Source organism: Cupressus sempervirens, chromosome 3 (assembly GCF_028749045.1).
Source record: "Cupressus sempervirens isolate cs-2001-9-10 chromosome 3, ASM2874904v1, whole genome shotgun sequence".
Classification (NCBI taxonomy): domain Eukaryota; kingdom Viridiplantae; phylum Streptophyta; class Pinopsida; order Cupressales; family Cupressaceae; genus Cupressus; species Cupressus sempervirens.
This window is the reverse complement of record NC_143120.1, coordinates 1,051,321,008-1,051,337,508: the sequence shown is the minus strand read 5'-3', so window position 1 is coordinate 1,051,337,508 and position 16,501 is coordinate 1,051,321,008. Positions and strand designations below refer to the sequence as shown.

The following is a 16,501-nucleotide window of genomic DNA, read 5'->3' as shown; positions in this document are numbered from 1 at the left end:
CTCCATTCAAGGGAATGAATACAGTATAATGTACACAAATGTTCAGGGTAGGCATGAGATAGATAAATATGTACACCTTCCCTGTTCCAGGTGGACCAAATAATAGAATTCCTTTCCAAGGTGATAGAAGGCCAGTAAAATACCTGTATGGTCATACATAAAACATAAAATCAAATTGTTGCTGAGTTTTAAGCGCAATTTATTGGTCAAATTCATCCAAAGATCTTGTTATTATTGAAGCAAATGTATCATCTGAAAAAAATGAATATACATTAAAATCCACTTAGAAAATTCATGTGCAGTGAAAACAATCAATATAAGGTCCTCTTCTTCCATGTGCTTAACAAGAACAAGCAATTGAAAGTGGAGATTTTGCTTTATAATTCAAATGATTTAAACATAGAGAAAGTAGGCAGAATTCTGTAAATTATCAACTGCAAGCATGCATTCTATAAAAAATTCATAAAGCTTGCATTGGGATAGCTATCATTCAAAAAGAGGATAATGACAGCTGGACAAGAAAATTGAAACAACAGTTAAATGAATCCAAGTATAAGGCAGCATTAGCATGGAACAGTTACTGAACTATGACGGTAGGCCATGCAATGAGTTTGGGTTTGTTTTTATATCAATACTTTTAAGATAATACATCTGAATTGCAGTTAACTGGGATATAATCACAAAGTAAAGAGATTATAATCAGAATCCCTTGTAAAGATACACATATCCCCTTGGATGCATTATGGCCATTTTAATTATCATGATCATGATGGCCTTCTTGTGTGGTCAAGTACAGAACCAATTCTTTAAAATTCTACAAAGATGATAGGTCCATACTTAGGATACTTAATAGGCATGACAACTGCTTCTTTAAGAAGTCGTTTAGCATTCTCTAAGCCCTTTATGCTGTCCCACTGAACATCGGGATTCCCTCGAAGAATATCCCTGTAAAACAATATAAAATATCCAAGAGATGGCTTTGATCCGTTAATTGCCAACTTTCAGAGTTGGAGAAAGACAAGAAAAAATCAATGCATTTTGATGGACGTGAGAAGGAATTAGCTAGCTATGACGATATTGATCTCCACATTAAGATTAATTCAAATGATCTGAAGTTACCGGCTGATACTTTCTGCCAATGTACGCATTTCAACGGAATCAAATGCTGGCAGCAGTCCCTTCTGCCTGAAACAAATAATACTTTCCAATATTAATAAGCAAAACGATGGAGAATATAAACATCAAATAATTCAAGAATTGATTTTTCCGGCAAATCCTCAAAATCAGAAATAAGTGACCAATAGAAGAACAAATAATTTAAGTTAGCCCAAAAGATTTTGTACGTCCATCAGCAGCTGAAAAGGACCACTGAGAAGTCCTAAAAACAAATGTACTGAATGAGTCAAATCACAACTGTGAGAGTTACAGGTATCATGAAAGCTAATCATAAAAGGACAGGAAGAGACCTATAACTTGTGATAATGATACTCCCTAGTAGTAAAGACTCCTCTGTACTAACACATCATTTCATAGACCAGCATTTTCTGGGCAACAAAAATCCATCTGTGTTTTCCACGCAACCTCAGCACAAACCTGTGTTGGATTCTCAGCATGACCTATTCAGATTTTCACCACAGATCATGATTTCCATCTATTTTTTGGCAGACTCAATGCCTAACAGAAAGCCTGTGATTTTAATCTGCATTCTCAGTCTGGTTTATAATAGTCCCATTTATTTGCTTTACTGTTACGGTGTATTTTGTAAATTTATTTGATTGTTATTGGTGGAGACTAACTAAATTGTATTTTCAATATCTGAGCAATCTTCAGCTCTGATTCTGAGTTCTTTATATATATATATAGTACTGATAATAATAATTTTGTTGATGTGTGCGGATTTAATTTAAGTATTTATATGTGTGCAGTTCTGATTTTATAGGCTGAGATTATATTGCCAATTGTTATTGATATATCTCAGAAGATGTAAATGCTTATTATATATGCATTGAGACATGATCACATAGGGGCATGACCCTACGTGGTCATGCCTCAATACATATGCAATATGACTATTGAAGGCACCGATTCACATATTACCGGCGACACCAATAATGTTGGTGTGATTAGTATTCAAACGAAGTCAGAAACACTGATACATACAAACATATTATTGGTAATTACCAATGCCCGATACTAATGTAATTGGCATTAAAACATTGCTTTTTCAAGATGGTGAAATTATAACCAATACATATGATGATTTGTTATATATAGAAGACCTCTATAAATAGATTTATCATCAATCATGAATATTATCATATACATACATACATACATACATATATATTACTTATAGAGTTTGCTTCAATTTACTATGGGGCTAACAATCTCAACACTCCCTCTTTAGCAAGAAGGAAATTGAAACAAATATAATACAAGATTAAGCATAATCTTAAGAGATATTGATGATAAATTTGAGTTACGGTGTCCGGCAAGATCCGGCGCAAAGAACCATAACGAATGATTTTCATGGTGTCCAGCAAAGTTCAGCCCGAAGAACCATGATGAGTTGGTTATCAAGGTGTCCAGCAAAATTCGGCCCGAAGAACCATGATAACAATTGTTCCAACACATTTTGGCATTAGGAGATAGATCAACTATTGATAAGATTGTCACCTTACAATAGTGACCTCATACATGAAAGATCATCACCTTTCAGAACACAAGTTTGCAAACAATCTAAATTTTCAATTTATTCATGAATATTTCAACTTACATTTTTCTCATTAGTGCTGATATAAATTAGTTCGATGACATTTCTGGCAACCATGTCTCTTATGTAATGATAAGGAATCTCGATGTGCTTTGATTGATTGTGGAAGATAGATTTTTCAGAACAAGGAACTTCAAACTCATAGCGCCGAAGGCAACTTTTCCTCCCAGTGTGCCTGTTCTACTCCGCATGATTTATATATGATAGCCACGAGGATTTTGTTTGTCGCTTCCACCTGGCCATTGGCTCGTGGGTAATACAAACTCGACAACAAATGAAAAATCTTGAATTCAGTTGTCAATAATTTGATCACGTGATTCACAAAGAGACCTCCTCTGTCACTTGTCAATTGGACAGATATGTTGTATCGTGTAATGATTTGCTCATATAAAAACTTTTCCATACTTATTGCAGAGTTGTCGGGTAGTGCCCGTGCCTCTACCCACTTTGTTAAATATTCAGTGGCTACTACCATGTATCAGCAACATCGGGCCCTAATCACCTTCAGTAGACCCACGAAGTCCAGTCCCCAACATTCAAATAATTCCTAAGCATGGGAAGGGTTTAACGGCATGAGTCTCGCTTAAGTGGTTTGCCGGCTCTCTAGCATGTATCACAGCTTAACACCCATTCCCATGCATCATTGTGAAGTGTGGGCCACCATAATCCAACAAGCAGGACCTTCCGTGCAGTTGTGTCGGGTCCCATGTGACCGCCTGTCAAACCTTCATGTGCCTCCCTCAAAACACTCTGCACTTCCTCTTCCATTATGCATCGCCTTAGTAATTGGTCTGAGCCCATCTTATATACGAGACCATTTATCAATTGGGATGTCCAGCTCCTCAACGCTAGCTTTCATCGTTCACCTAGCAGCATATCCCTCGAAAATTGGGACGTGGATAGATATTCCCCAAAAGACTAATCCTGAACAAGTGTGCATCTGAAAAATCATCATTAACCCCTTTTGGCGGCTCTCCTGACTTGATTCGGGAGAGTTGGTCTACAATGACATGACTTTTCCGAGGTCACACAATAATGGTGAAGGTGAACTCCTACAATAGTAACAACCATTTACTAATCATTCCTTGGATGATTGGTTTGTTCGCCAAGTACATCAGCGCCTGGTGGTCTATGTAAAAGGTAAATGGTGTAGCCAACAAGTAATGTCAAAAATTTTGTACCGCATACACCATCCCGAGGGCCTCCCTTTCAATGGTGGCGTAATTCTTCTCGGCTTTTGAAAGTAGTCGGCTTGCGAAATACACTGGGTGATCAAGGCCATGGTCACCAATTTGCACCAATGTTGCACCTATGGCGAAGTTAGAAACATCCACATGGACGTGGAACACCTTGTCCCAATTTGGGTATGCCAAGATGGGTGCCCCCAACAATCTATTTTTCAACTCTGTGAAGGCAGTCTCCTGCTCGGAGCTCCAAATGTACAGTTCTCCCTTCCATGTCAACTTGTCAAGGGGCAAAGCAATTCAGGCGTAGTTCTTTATGAATTGTCTGTAGTATCCAACGTGACCGGGAAAAGATTTCACTCCAGTTACCTCTGTCCGAGCTTCCATTTCCACAATCACCCGAACTTTGTCTCGATTGGTCTTCAATCCTAACTTGCAAACAATGTGCCCAAGTAATTTGCCTTGAGGAACTATGAACCAACACTTTTTAGGGTTCAGTGCCAGCCTTGCCCACCAACACCTCTCTATACATTCTTGGAGTGCCTTCAAGTGGTTGTCCTATCCACTAAAGATGGACCAATCATCCAAAAATGCTTGGAAGTTGCCTACTGACATTTTGTCAAATATGTGTAAAATGATTCTCTGAAATATAGTAGGTGCATTACAGAATCTGAAGGGCATCGGTTGTAAGAATTTACTCCATCCTCCACCACAAAGGTAGTTTTCAATTTATCTTCTTCAGCAATGGTGATCTGGTTATAGCCAAAGAATCCATCCATGAAGAAGTACATCTTGTGTCCTGCCACCTCTTCCAGAATAGTGTCCATGAACGGGATGGGGAAGGGATCTTTTATCGTGACAACATTCAGGCATCGAAAGTCCACACATATCCGGATTTGGATCTCGTCCTTCTTCATGGATATCACAATTGGTGACACCCACTCACTTGTTTGGACTTTAAATATTATGTCGGCTTCCAGCATTCGTTGTATTTCCTCATTTACGTGTACAGCATAGTTCTTATTCATTTTGTACGGTTGCTTCCACATAGGTATGGCTCCACGCACGAGAGATATGCGGTGAACGCACATCTCTGGCGAGACCCCTTTTAAATCCCTATAGGTCCAAGCAAATACATCTTTATACTCCATAAAGATTTTAAATGTTGCAACCTTCAATATGGGGTTCTAGTCGTCTCCAACAAGTATGTTCCTCGGGTTTTCTGCGTCGCCAAGATTGATGGGCTCCACTGATGGCTCTTCGTATCTAATGGCTTTCCCTTCAAAGCAATGGGCGAGACTCTCGTTGATCTCCGCATTGCCTTTGTATTCCACAAACTCTGGTGGAAATACCTCCTCACCTTTCGGTTCCTCGATGCCAAGCATGTACGAGTGGAAGAGCTCATAGTCTTCCATCTAACAATGGAAAAGTCCATTCATTGAACAAGTGTCATCTCCTGAACATTCCTCCAATTCCAAAATGTCCTCGTCATTCGGATCCATGCGGGTTCTTCCCTCATCCATCTAATGTTCCCCGTCTGACTCGGACTCTGACGACAACGCCATTTCTTCACTTACTATCTGAGTTTGGTGGTCAATGGCAAACTTCCACCCTCCGCTTTCCATCAACAGAATATTCTTTTTCCAATTGCGATTCACCTTGGCTGCCACTAGCCATCCTCTTCCAAGAATGGCATTGTATCCCTTTTTCTTCAAGGGAATCAAAATGAAATCAAGCACAAAGGGATTGTGTCCCAATAGTTACCTATTGAGCCACCAGGGTCCCCAATGACTTTATCCCCTGTTGGTCGACACCGCGCAGGTTGAATGCAGTTGGCCATAGGGTAGGCTTGTCGAGTTTCTTCCATGTCTCCTCGGGAAAGACGTTCACCCCAGACCCATCATCCACAATGGTGTTTGTCAGGATGGTTATGAGGATTCCCATCTCAACCACCACCAGGTGACGGCCATTGCCTACTCTCACCAACTTGGGGTCTGTGGTCGATCCTCCTAGTAATGATGGTTGTTCATGCATCTCTAGTACCGTTGGTGGGTTTGTACAAGTGTTTAATAATGTCGCCTTTAATTGCAGTACTATTTGTAATAGGTCTTGAAGTTTGATGGACACCTCCATTTGCAACATCTGGTTCACCAAGTTGTTCTCCCCCTCTAATCGTCTAGGAGTTGTTCCTTTGATATCTTTTGTACCCTTCATTGTCCTTTCTACTTCTTCCCGTGCCTCCAGCAATCTCTGCCTCTCGATGCGGGGATCTGGATACGTTGCCTACTTGGCCTAGTTGCAGGTGAGGATAAGGACTTTCTCCTCGTCAATGTTTTAGGCAATTGGCATCTTTGTGGTCGCCTAGACCAGACCATCGACACAATTTGAGGAGTGTCACCCTTCGGGCAATCTCTCGCAAAGTGGCCCCATTGGCTACATGCACAGCATTGGATTATGGGCCTTCCCTTGGAATCATACTGTATTTGATTCCTGTTGTCATTTCCACCCCATCCCCCTCGACGGTTGTTTCTATAGCCGTCCGATGTGGCATTGTTGTTATTCCCCTGCGTCTCGCTATTAGTGCCAGAGGTGGATGGTCGTTCCTACGTGAAGAGTATTTGTTGGCTTCGTGTCTTCATAATTGTACGGCACTCCTTCGCAGGGTGGCCCAAAACCTGATAAATATCGCACATCGCCTTCTTTGGACATGCTCCCTTTGTGTGTCCTTTTTCTTTACAATTAGTACACCATATTTCTCCCTCCTTTGTACAGCTAGTGGTTTCTTTCATGGATTTGAACTCCTTCCTCATCCACTCCATGTCCTTTTGGAGGGCCTGTACCTTCTTGTTGGGTTCTTCGTCGCTATCGACACTACTTTCGACACTGCTTTCTTCTTTAGAGGACTCCTCACTCTTAGAGGAGGATGAGGATTTACTCTTCTTATTTTTCTTTTTCTTTGTCGTCTTCCCCTCACTTTCCAAGTTTATGGCACAGTCGTAGGCATCTATGTACGATGTGAGCAGGACTATCTTCATCTTCCTTCTCAGTGCCCCGCGGAGTCCTACGAACCACCGCTTCTTTAATTCATCCACAAGTTGAGTACCCATCCTGCTAAGAAGATCCTTGAGCCTTCGATTGTAGGCTCGTATGGTTTCCTTTTTTCCTTATTTGCAATTGTAGATCTCGACGACAACCTTGTTGTCATCCCATAGCAATCGAAATTCTGCTTGAAATTCTTTCTTTAAATCGTCCCATGTGGTGATCTTTGCCTTGTCCATATCAAAGAACCAATCCACCGCCACTCCCCATAGGCTGGTTGGAAACAGGTTCAACCACTCGTCCGCGTCGGTGACCGAGTTGGTGGTCCTTATGGTTTCATACAGGGTCTTCCTTCCCGTCGCCTGTGAACTTTGGGAATTTTTTTTTCTTATGTTTCTTGTCCTTTGATGACCACTTGATTGTGTCCCTAAACTATTAGGAATTGGTCTCAGCGGGTTACTTTGACCACCGTGCAATGTCCCTCTCACAATTTCTTAAGCCCCAGTGTCTTCTGTTGGCCTTGCCTCCTTTCCTACTTCTTCACAGGTTCCCTCTCGTAGTGATGTACAAGATGAATGTATGAACTATTCCCTTGTCTCCTCGAGCACAATTAATCTGTGTGGTGTTTCTTTGAGCAACTCCTCGTTGCTCTATACTCACCATTCCGACGAACTGTGGCATCCTTCGATGATTCCTACGCCCCCCGCACATTTGCCTTCTACTACACTCGGTGATTCCTTCGACTGCCCCACAATCCATTCTTTGGCAAGTTGTCTTAGGCGTCACCTTTGTTCGGCTTGGATTAAATCTCCACACACAGATTGTAATTCATCAATATCCTCCCTCAAGTTCCTATTTTTATTTAAGAGATTAAGCATTTGACATATACCATTATATTAAAAAATATAACACTTTTATTTATTTAATCTGTATACATCATGCGGTCCACTCATGCAACAGTTATAGACCCTTAAGTGATCTTAGTACCATGGCTCAAAAACTCATAGTTTAGTTTTGCGGCACCGTGCATCTCTCTCATAGAAATTCTTGAGGGTTTGTTGACGACGTTCCTCTTGTTCCACTTCTTCCCTGCTTCTCTTCTACGACAGGTATGCTTGTGCAATTAAACAGGGAAATTGGTCTAAGAATTTGTTTGTTGTTCGGCTTGCGTGCATGGCATTCCACACCGTGTTCTATGTAACCTTGTTCTCTACAACTTCTCTCCGTATGAAGGTTTCGAGGCTTACACGATACAAGATGTGGAAGTTTTGGGTTGCCTTGTGCTCAGCTTCCAGGAGTTTTGTTGCATCGTCCTCATTAGTTTCCCAGTTGTCTAGTACAGGTATTCCCATTTATCCTCGACCTTCCATTTGCTACCAATCTAGATTCGAACTAGCAACGGTGCCAAATGTTCAGACTGTAGGTCAACAGGAAAGAAACATATATGTTTACGAAGTAAAATATTATTCATTCATCAAATGCTTCCGTACATAACAATAATGTTCAATACCATGATGCCAAATACGTAAGTGTAAGCCACATTTATAACATTTGACACGGTGCCAATAATATGACACAACCGTGCCCATACCGTTAACCATCTAACTACCCAATTTGTCGAACAACAATCACAATGAATCACTGTAGGACTTAGTCGCTTTCCAAAATTCCAAATAATAGTTTTCTCAATCATACTACTTTGCGAGCTCCCATGGACGTTGTCATATATTCAGCTTCGGTGGAACTCAAGGCTATTGTTGGTTGTTTTCTACTGAACCAAGATATCATTGCTGATCCAAGACTGAAGCAATACCTTGTAGTACTCTTTTGGTTTATTGAACAACCAGCCAAATCAGAATCAATATATCCTTCAAGTTTAATCTCAACATTTTTGTACTTCAAACCAAGACCAATAGTACCACGTAGATATCTCAAGATATGTTTAGCAACCATCAAATGAATTTTCTTTGGTTCACACATGAAATGACTTAAATCATTGGTGGCATAACATATATTAGGCCTAGTATTATCTAAATACATAAGTGATCCAATGATATGTCTATAGAGAGTGGGATCAATAGGCTCTGAATTCACAGCTTCTTTTTTTAGCTTGTGTAGATTTGTTTCCATCGGAGTTGCCAGAGGTTTGTTGTCCATCATTCCAAATCTAGTCAAGATGTCATGGGTATACTTTCCTTGATTTAGAAAAATATGATCTTTCTTCTATCATACTTCTAGACCCAAAAAATAGTGTAGTAGGCCAAGATCCTTCATTTCAAATTCAGTGATAAGACCTTGTTTGTATTTTTCAATTAAGTCATCTTCACCTGTTATCAATAGATCATCAACATATAAAACAAGCATTAACATGTCACCATTAGATATTTTGAAATATATGTTAGGATCATCTTCATTTTTAGAGTATCTTAGATTGGAGAGGTAGCTATCTATCCTTTCATACCAAGCTCATGGCTTGTTTGAGGTCATAAAGAGCTTTATTTAGTTTACATACATATAGATTCTTATCTTTTATAAGAAAACCTTCAGGTTGTTCGATATATACTTCTTCATTAATGAGACCATTCAGGAATGTGGTCTTGACATCCATTTGATATATCTTCCATCCTTTGGATGCTGCTAAGGCAATAATTGTCCTTACTGAGGTGTATCGAGCAACCGAAGCAAATGTTTCCTCATAATCAATACCTGCCTTTTGAGAAAAACCTCGACCAACAAATCTTGCTTTATGTTTTTCAATACTACAATCAGAAGCATACTTGATTTTGTATAAACACTTTGATGAAACAACTTATTTGTTTTTCAGCCTAAGTACAATATCCCAAACATCATTTTGTAATATGGATTGATATTCTTCGACCATAGCATCTTTCCATGCTTTACAAGATAATGCTTCTTCTACAGTTGATGGTTCAGATTTTGTAAGCTCAATTACTTGTGCAATGTAACAAGATTTATTTCTAGTTTTCTTGCTCTCTCTAGAGATTTCATCTGGTTCAACATTATTTTCTTCAATCATTTTCCTTGCCCATAATGGCTTTTTCTTGATATTAGAGATGTCTTTGTTTTTAGTGTCCAGTAATAGATCATTCTCTTCTGATACGTTCTCCCTCTGATTTTCAGTTTGCAAAGTTTCATCTAATTATGTGATGGGCTCATCTTATATACTAGTGGATAATTTTAAGGCAATGATTTCTTCAAATTTGACATCTCTGCTAATTTCAACTGATCTTTGCCCACAAGTATATAGACTCTATACCCTTTGGTGTTTTCATTGTACCCAACAAATATTCCTTTCTTCTCGAAAGGTTCTAACTTGGTTCTTTTTTCTTTAGGTATGTGAATGGAAACAGGGGCAACCAAATATTCTGAGATGACTTAGGTCAGGTTTAATTATTGTAAAGGCTTCTTCAGGAGTTATATTTTCTAGGATTGAGTGTGGGCATTTGTTTTGAATATACACAGCAGCATTAGTGGCCTCTACCCAAAACGAGAAATGTAAATTTTGATCATGCAGCATGGCTTTTGCTACTTCAACAATGGTTTGGTTTTTCCTTTCTGCCACCCCATTCTATTGAGGATTATAAGGTACAGTATACTCCCTCTTAATCCCAACGGAGGTGCAGAAGTCTTTGAAGTTTTCAAAGGTATATTCACCCCCATTGTCTAATCTGAGTTTTTATTCTTTCTGATGTTTGATTTTCCACAATTGCTTTTAACTCTTTAAAATTTAATTGAACCTCATTTGATTCTTTGACTTTTAGAAAATAGATCCAGGTTTTCTTAGAGAAATCATCAATAAAGATTATATAGTATGAGAATCCTCCTAGAGAAAGTGTTGGCATCAATCCACATATATCAGTGTGGACTAGTTCCAAAACTGATTTAGACTTGTGTTCGCTAGGAGGAAAAGGTCTTTTTACATTCTTCCCTAGGCTACATCCTTTAAAAATGCCTATATGTTTTGAATTTAAGTTAGGTGTTCCAATGGTGATTTTACTATATTTGTTCGTGTATTGAATCCAATATGTCTAAGTCTTCTATGCCATATTTCATTAGGATTTATTACTTCATGGCTTAGAGCTTTCTTTTGAATGTTACACAGTTTATATAGGGTTCCATCTCTAGTCCCTATGGTGATAGCATTCTTTAGGTTAGTATTTTTAGGCCAGTACAAAACTTTGTCTTCATTAAAGGTGACTTGATATCCTTCATCAGCAAGTCCAAAGATGGATACTAGATTCCTTTTTATGCTCGGTACGAAAAGAACGTCTTTCAGGTTTAGAGTGACCCCAGATTTTAGTTGTATAGAGCATGTCCAAATTCCTTTTACTGGATAAAGCCTGACGGTATGTCCAAATTTCTCACATTTGTAATATTGAACTTTGGAGAAGTCATTTCTTTTGTAATTATTGTTTCCTTTTAGTTTATCACTTTTCTTTCCTTTGAATTTTCTCTTCTTCCCTCTATTATTCGAGACTGAGAAAAGAGGTTGATTCTCTCCCTCTTGATTTGACATGATCCCTCTGGAAATTAGTCTTGATTCTTCAACAGTGCAATCATTCTTAAGTTTATCAAAAGCTAGTATTGACGGTCTGCTGATGATCAGGGCTCATGTCCACCCGCAGCCTTATCCTTCTATGACTGATTTGTTTTCACCATTGAAGGTGTAATGAACCCAAATTGGGGGTCCATCATTTATCTACGACTTCCCTTTTATATAAATTATTTTTCCCTATTTTTCTCTGGATGGTTTTGATAATTTCTATCTAATTCCGTATGATACCCTTTCAAAGTTACTATTTCACATATATACATTTTAATAGTAAAAGACACATCTTTTCATAATAATAATAGTTATATTATATTAATAATATATTTATATTAATAAGCTTTAGTTAATATATTATATTAATATTATATTGTAATATATATTAATTTAATAATATATCAACTATACATTATTATAATTCATTATTAATATAGTATTGTTACATTGAAATATATCTTAGTAATCATAATATCATTATATTATATTATTATTATTTCATTGATTATATTATAATACGTTATACATAATATGATATTATTATATGATTATAATATAATATTGAATTTATAAGTCTAATATGATTATAAAGTATTATAGGATTATAATAGTATTACTCATAAATAATATTATTATAATACTTTTACTAATATAATATTGCTATATTAAAGCATGTCATTATCATTATTTATTATTTCATTCATATTACTATTATAATATGACATAATATAATTATTATAATATTACTTATAGCATAATATTATTATTTTAATATTATTTATTAATATTACTTTATATAAAATATTTATTATTATTATTTAAATTACTTGCCAAAATGGGGACATCACAGTCCTCCCCTCTCGAATTTGCTTGTCCTCAAGAAAAATCAATCATAGATACAAACATATTTGCATATAAAGCCTAAAAGATTTATAAAATATACATTTTAATAAATGAAAACACGAAGCAAACACGGTGTAGACAGATGAAGACACGAAGCATACACGATGTAGACACATCATACATAACCTTGATTAGATCCTAAAATTAACAATGCGCAATGACTTCTTCATTAGGCTTATGAACCCTGCAACCACAAAATAAGCATCATTACATGCATATAAATATATATAAACTTCAAAGAAATTTGAATAATAATTAGTTAATCCAAGCCAGTTCCATACTAAGCCCAAGAGCGGAACTTTGGCCCCCTTGGCCTCGGTGGTGGGTGTTAGGCATCCACACGAGGTGGTCTACTTAGTGGATTGCTTGTTTGGCTAGAAAGGTTCTTGTGAAAAGGAGTCATTACTATCTTTCCCTTAACTAGCACTACAATAGGGTGTTTTCTCCTGATTGCAGACTCCATAGGAAAGTGGTAGGGTTCCCTTTTCTTATTTACATAATCTTTTGGAAGGAATCTTTCTCCCTTTCCTTATTACGATCATCATAAGATGGTAGATTTACGGTGCAGAGGGCACGTGAAACAAGCTTCAAGCATATCTGACAAGTGCTCAAAATTACTCCGCCTCTCCCTCCACTAACTCCCTACTTTAGGATATCATAATGTGGATGAGAAGATGAGTATTAAATTTAATTTACTTAGTTCATTTGAAAGATTTCTTCTTATAGTACACAAACAACTTTCTCTCTCCTTGTTACGATCATCTTGATGGTAGAATGATGGTGCAGAGGGTGCGTGAAACAAGCTCCAAGTGTATCCGATAAGTGCTCAAAATTACTCCGCCTTTCCCTCCACCAACTCCCTATCTAAGATTACGTACTTTTGGATGAGAGATAGACTCTTTGTACTATAATTGAAATGTATTCTAATTACTATGTTTTCCTTAAATCAAAATTTATTTATATTTCATTTTTACCTTTTTCGTATATATATATTTTCCATTTATATTTCGTTTTCATATATTCTTTTTATTTTGTAACTAGAATCATTGATAGATTATTCAATATTCTTCACAATAACAAATGTGTCAATAATCAAAAAGATACTAAAAACTATATCTTATGTTAACAATTTTTCATATGATAACAAAATATAAAGAAGATATATAAGTTACCTCCTTACCTTGTTTCTTGTGTATATATATACTCAATGTATATATTTTAATATGTTTTCTCGTTATCATTAGAAAATACATTGAGTAATCTATCATTCACTTAAATCATAGATTCATAATGAAATAAACAAATAGTATTTACCTTAACATTACCTCACATAATGGACTTCCTATAATTTCGGAATTTTATGTTGCTTCATATTTGATGAGCCTTCATTATATACTAGTTCTTCAAAAGTTGTAATCATTCTTTCCATTCACGTATATCATTTCGAATGGGCCAGCTTCGCTATTATTTAGAAATTATTTGATGTCTATCTTTGCCTTTAATAGAATTGAGCTTGAAATAATTCATCTATTTTTATTCTTTCATAAATCTCCATCGCTGTGTGACAATTCCACTTCTAATCGGCATCTCTACCTTATGCAAACTATTCAATATGAATGCTTTTGATTTGTCTCCATTCGAACTTTCTTGGTTCCCCAATATTGCATGGCTCTTTACTATCGTCACATATATCTTTCCAGTCCCAATGTACATATGCACAGACAATATCTTCTTAGCAAGCTTCTTGTAATGTTATTGATGCCAGTTTACATTGGTCTCTCCTTTCGATTTGCATCACTTTCGATCATTGAATGGAGGTTGGGTTGGATATCAGTGATCTCCTTGATGTAAGAACTTTTACATTTTTTCTTTTTCTTTTTCTTCTGTATTAGATATATACATAATCCGCCAGGCTTATTGCAACGATTTCAATGTGAGAAAAGTGTATTGCCACCTTCTGCCCATGGTCTTTAATACATGTAAAATTTTGATTAGACAGATCTTTATAAACCTTGTCTCAAAGTGATCATGCTTAAAATCTCTTAAACTTGCTGTATATCAAATGCTATTATGACACCTCTGAACTTTGGTGGTTTTAGTTTGGAGGACCATTATTTATTTATACATGGTTTTGTTCAATTTTCTAAGACATTGCTTTATAGTTTCAAATAGCTTCCATGATGGATACGTTTTTCATTGTTTTATTTATTGTTTTTTTTTTGTCTATGTATTTTATATTTTCCGTCTATTATAAGTGTCTTCACTATTGTAAAATCCGCATAAGTACGGGCTTTTATTTGATTAAAACCCTTGACACTTATATTAGGTCAAGTTCATTTCAAAATCACTCTTCATAGTGGTTTTTTCTAAGTTTGTGGATTATTACATGAATCTTCAGATTGATGGTGCCATTTTTATGGTCTGCGAATTGATGATTTGAGATCCCAGGTACATACGGTTATTGAGAGGTAGACAAGTTTTGTTAAAGCTTTGATGGGCATTAATGTGCCGAGCATCCCAAATTTAGCACTCCCTCAAGTACTTGGAATACCTATTTGATCTACGCCTTTGTTTTTGCTGTTGATTATTGCTGTCAAATTTAATTAATACCCACCTTTTTCATGCCCCAATAGACATATATTACTTTACACGTGATTTTGATGCACAGAGACGGTGTCATCTTAACGTGTGCCTTCGAAATATATTATCTTTATCCTCAATGCTTCCCATATCTCTTCCTTTAGTTGTATCCTTAATAGCTTACTCCAGACGGTTTATCATTCTTAGCAAGTTCGTTGTTTGCAGACATTTATTATCATTGTCTCTTGCTGTGAAGCCTGCATCTTTCAATCTTCATGATGACTAGGCAGTGGTTTCCTTAAATATATTGTTGTTGTCATTTCATGGAGTGGCTTCCCTAACATATGTCATTATAATATATTCCAAATAGATCGCTCATTCTAATTCTACCTGATAACAGAGCTTGAAGTAAGATCCAGAACGCCATTTCCTCAAAATTTCTACACTATTTTTATGCAGTGACCCTCTGGCAACAATTTGATTGTTGTATAGAGACAAGGCTATTCAAATTGCTTATGATGCAGTGTTGGGAGACTCCTCCTTTCGTTGTAATCTTTGAGTCACCTAGTTTGTATTGTGCCATTTACTCTCATTTGTGCAGTTTCATAACATGTAAATTTCATTTTAATGGATATCAAACTCCTATCTATTTCTATTTCCGCTCCCCTGTTTCATTTGAATGCTCTCGTGTATCCTTCAGATTGCAAACATATCAATTTGATCACTCAGTATAATTCCCTTCCTCTCTATTTCCTTTACTTTCCACAGGATGGCAGGAAAGAGGCTCTGATACCATTTGTAGTGAACCCAAATTGGGGTTCCATCATTTATCTACGACTTCTCTTTTATATAAATTATTTTGCCCTATTTTTCTCCGAATGGTTTTGATAATTTATATTTGATTCCGTATGATACCCTTTCAAAGTTACTATTCCACATATATACATTTTAATAGTAAAAGACACATCTTTTCATAATAATAATAATTATATTATATTAATAATATATTTATATTAATAAGCTTTAGTTAATATATTATATTAATAATTATATTGTAATATATATTAATTTGATAATATATCAACTATACATTATTATAATTCATTATTAATATAGTATTGTTACATTGAAATATATCTTAGTAATCATAATATCATTATATTATATTATTATTATTTCATTGATTATATTATAATACGTTATACATAATATGATATTATTATATGATTATAATATAATATTGAATTTATAAGTCTAATATGATTATAAAGTATTATAGGATTATAATAGTATTACTTATAAATAATATTATTATAATACTTTTACTAATATAGTATTGCTATATTAAAGCATGTCATTATCATTATTTATTATTTCATTCATATTACTATTATAATACGACATAATATAATTATTATAATATTACTTATAGCATAATATTATTATTTTAATATT

The 16,501-nt window shown here is 36.0% G+C and overlaps 1 protein-coding gene across 3 annotated transcripts in view; it reads right to left on the bottom strand.

Annotated features, from left to right (window-relative positions):
- CCP1 (P-loop containing nucleoside triphosphate hydrolases superfamily protein) overlaps positions 1-16,501 on the bottom strand; it is a 130,573-nt gene that overhangs the window by 102,439 nt on the left and 11,633 nt on the right. For all 3 annotated transcript variants that reach the window (XM_089822987.1, XM_089822986.1, XM_089822988.1), the window contains exons 4-6: positions 1,120-1,185; positions 838-945; positions 77-143 (exon numbers count right to left, since the gene is read on the bottom strand). In XM_089822987.1, coding sequence (XP_089679113.1) covers positions 77-143; positions 838-945; positions 1,120-1,185 — 241 coding nt within the window. The remainder of the gene's footprint in view (positions 1-76; positions 144-837; positions 946-1,119; positions 1,186-16,501) is intronic.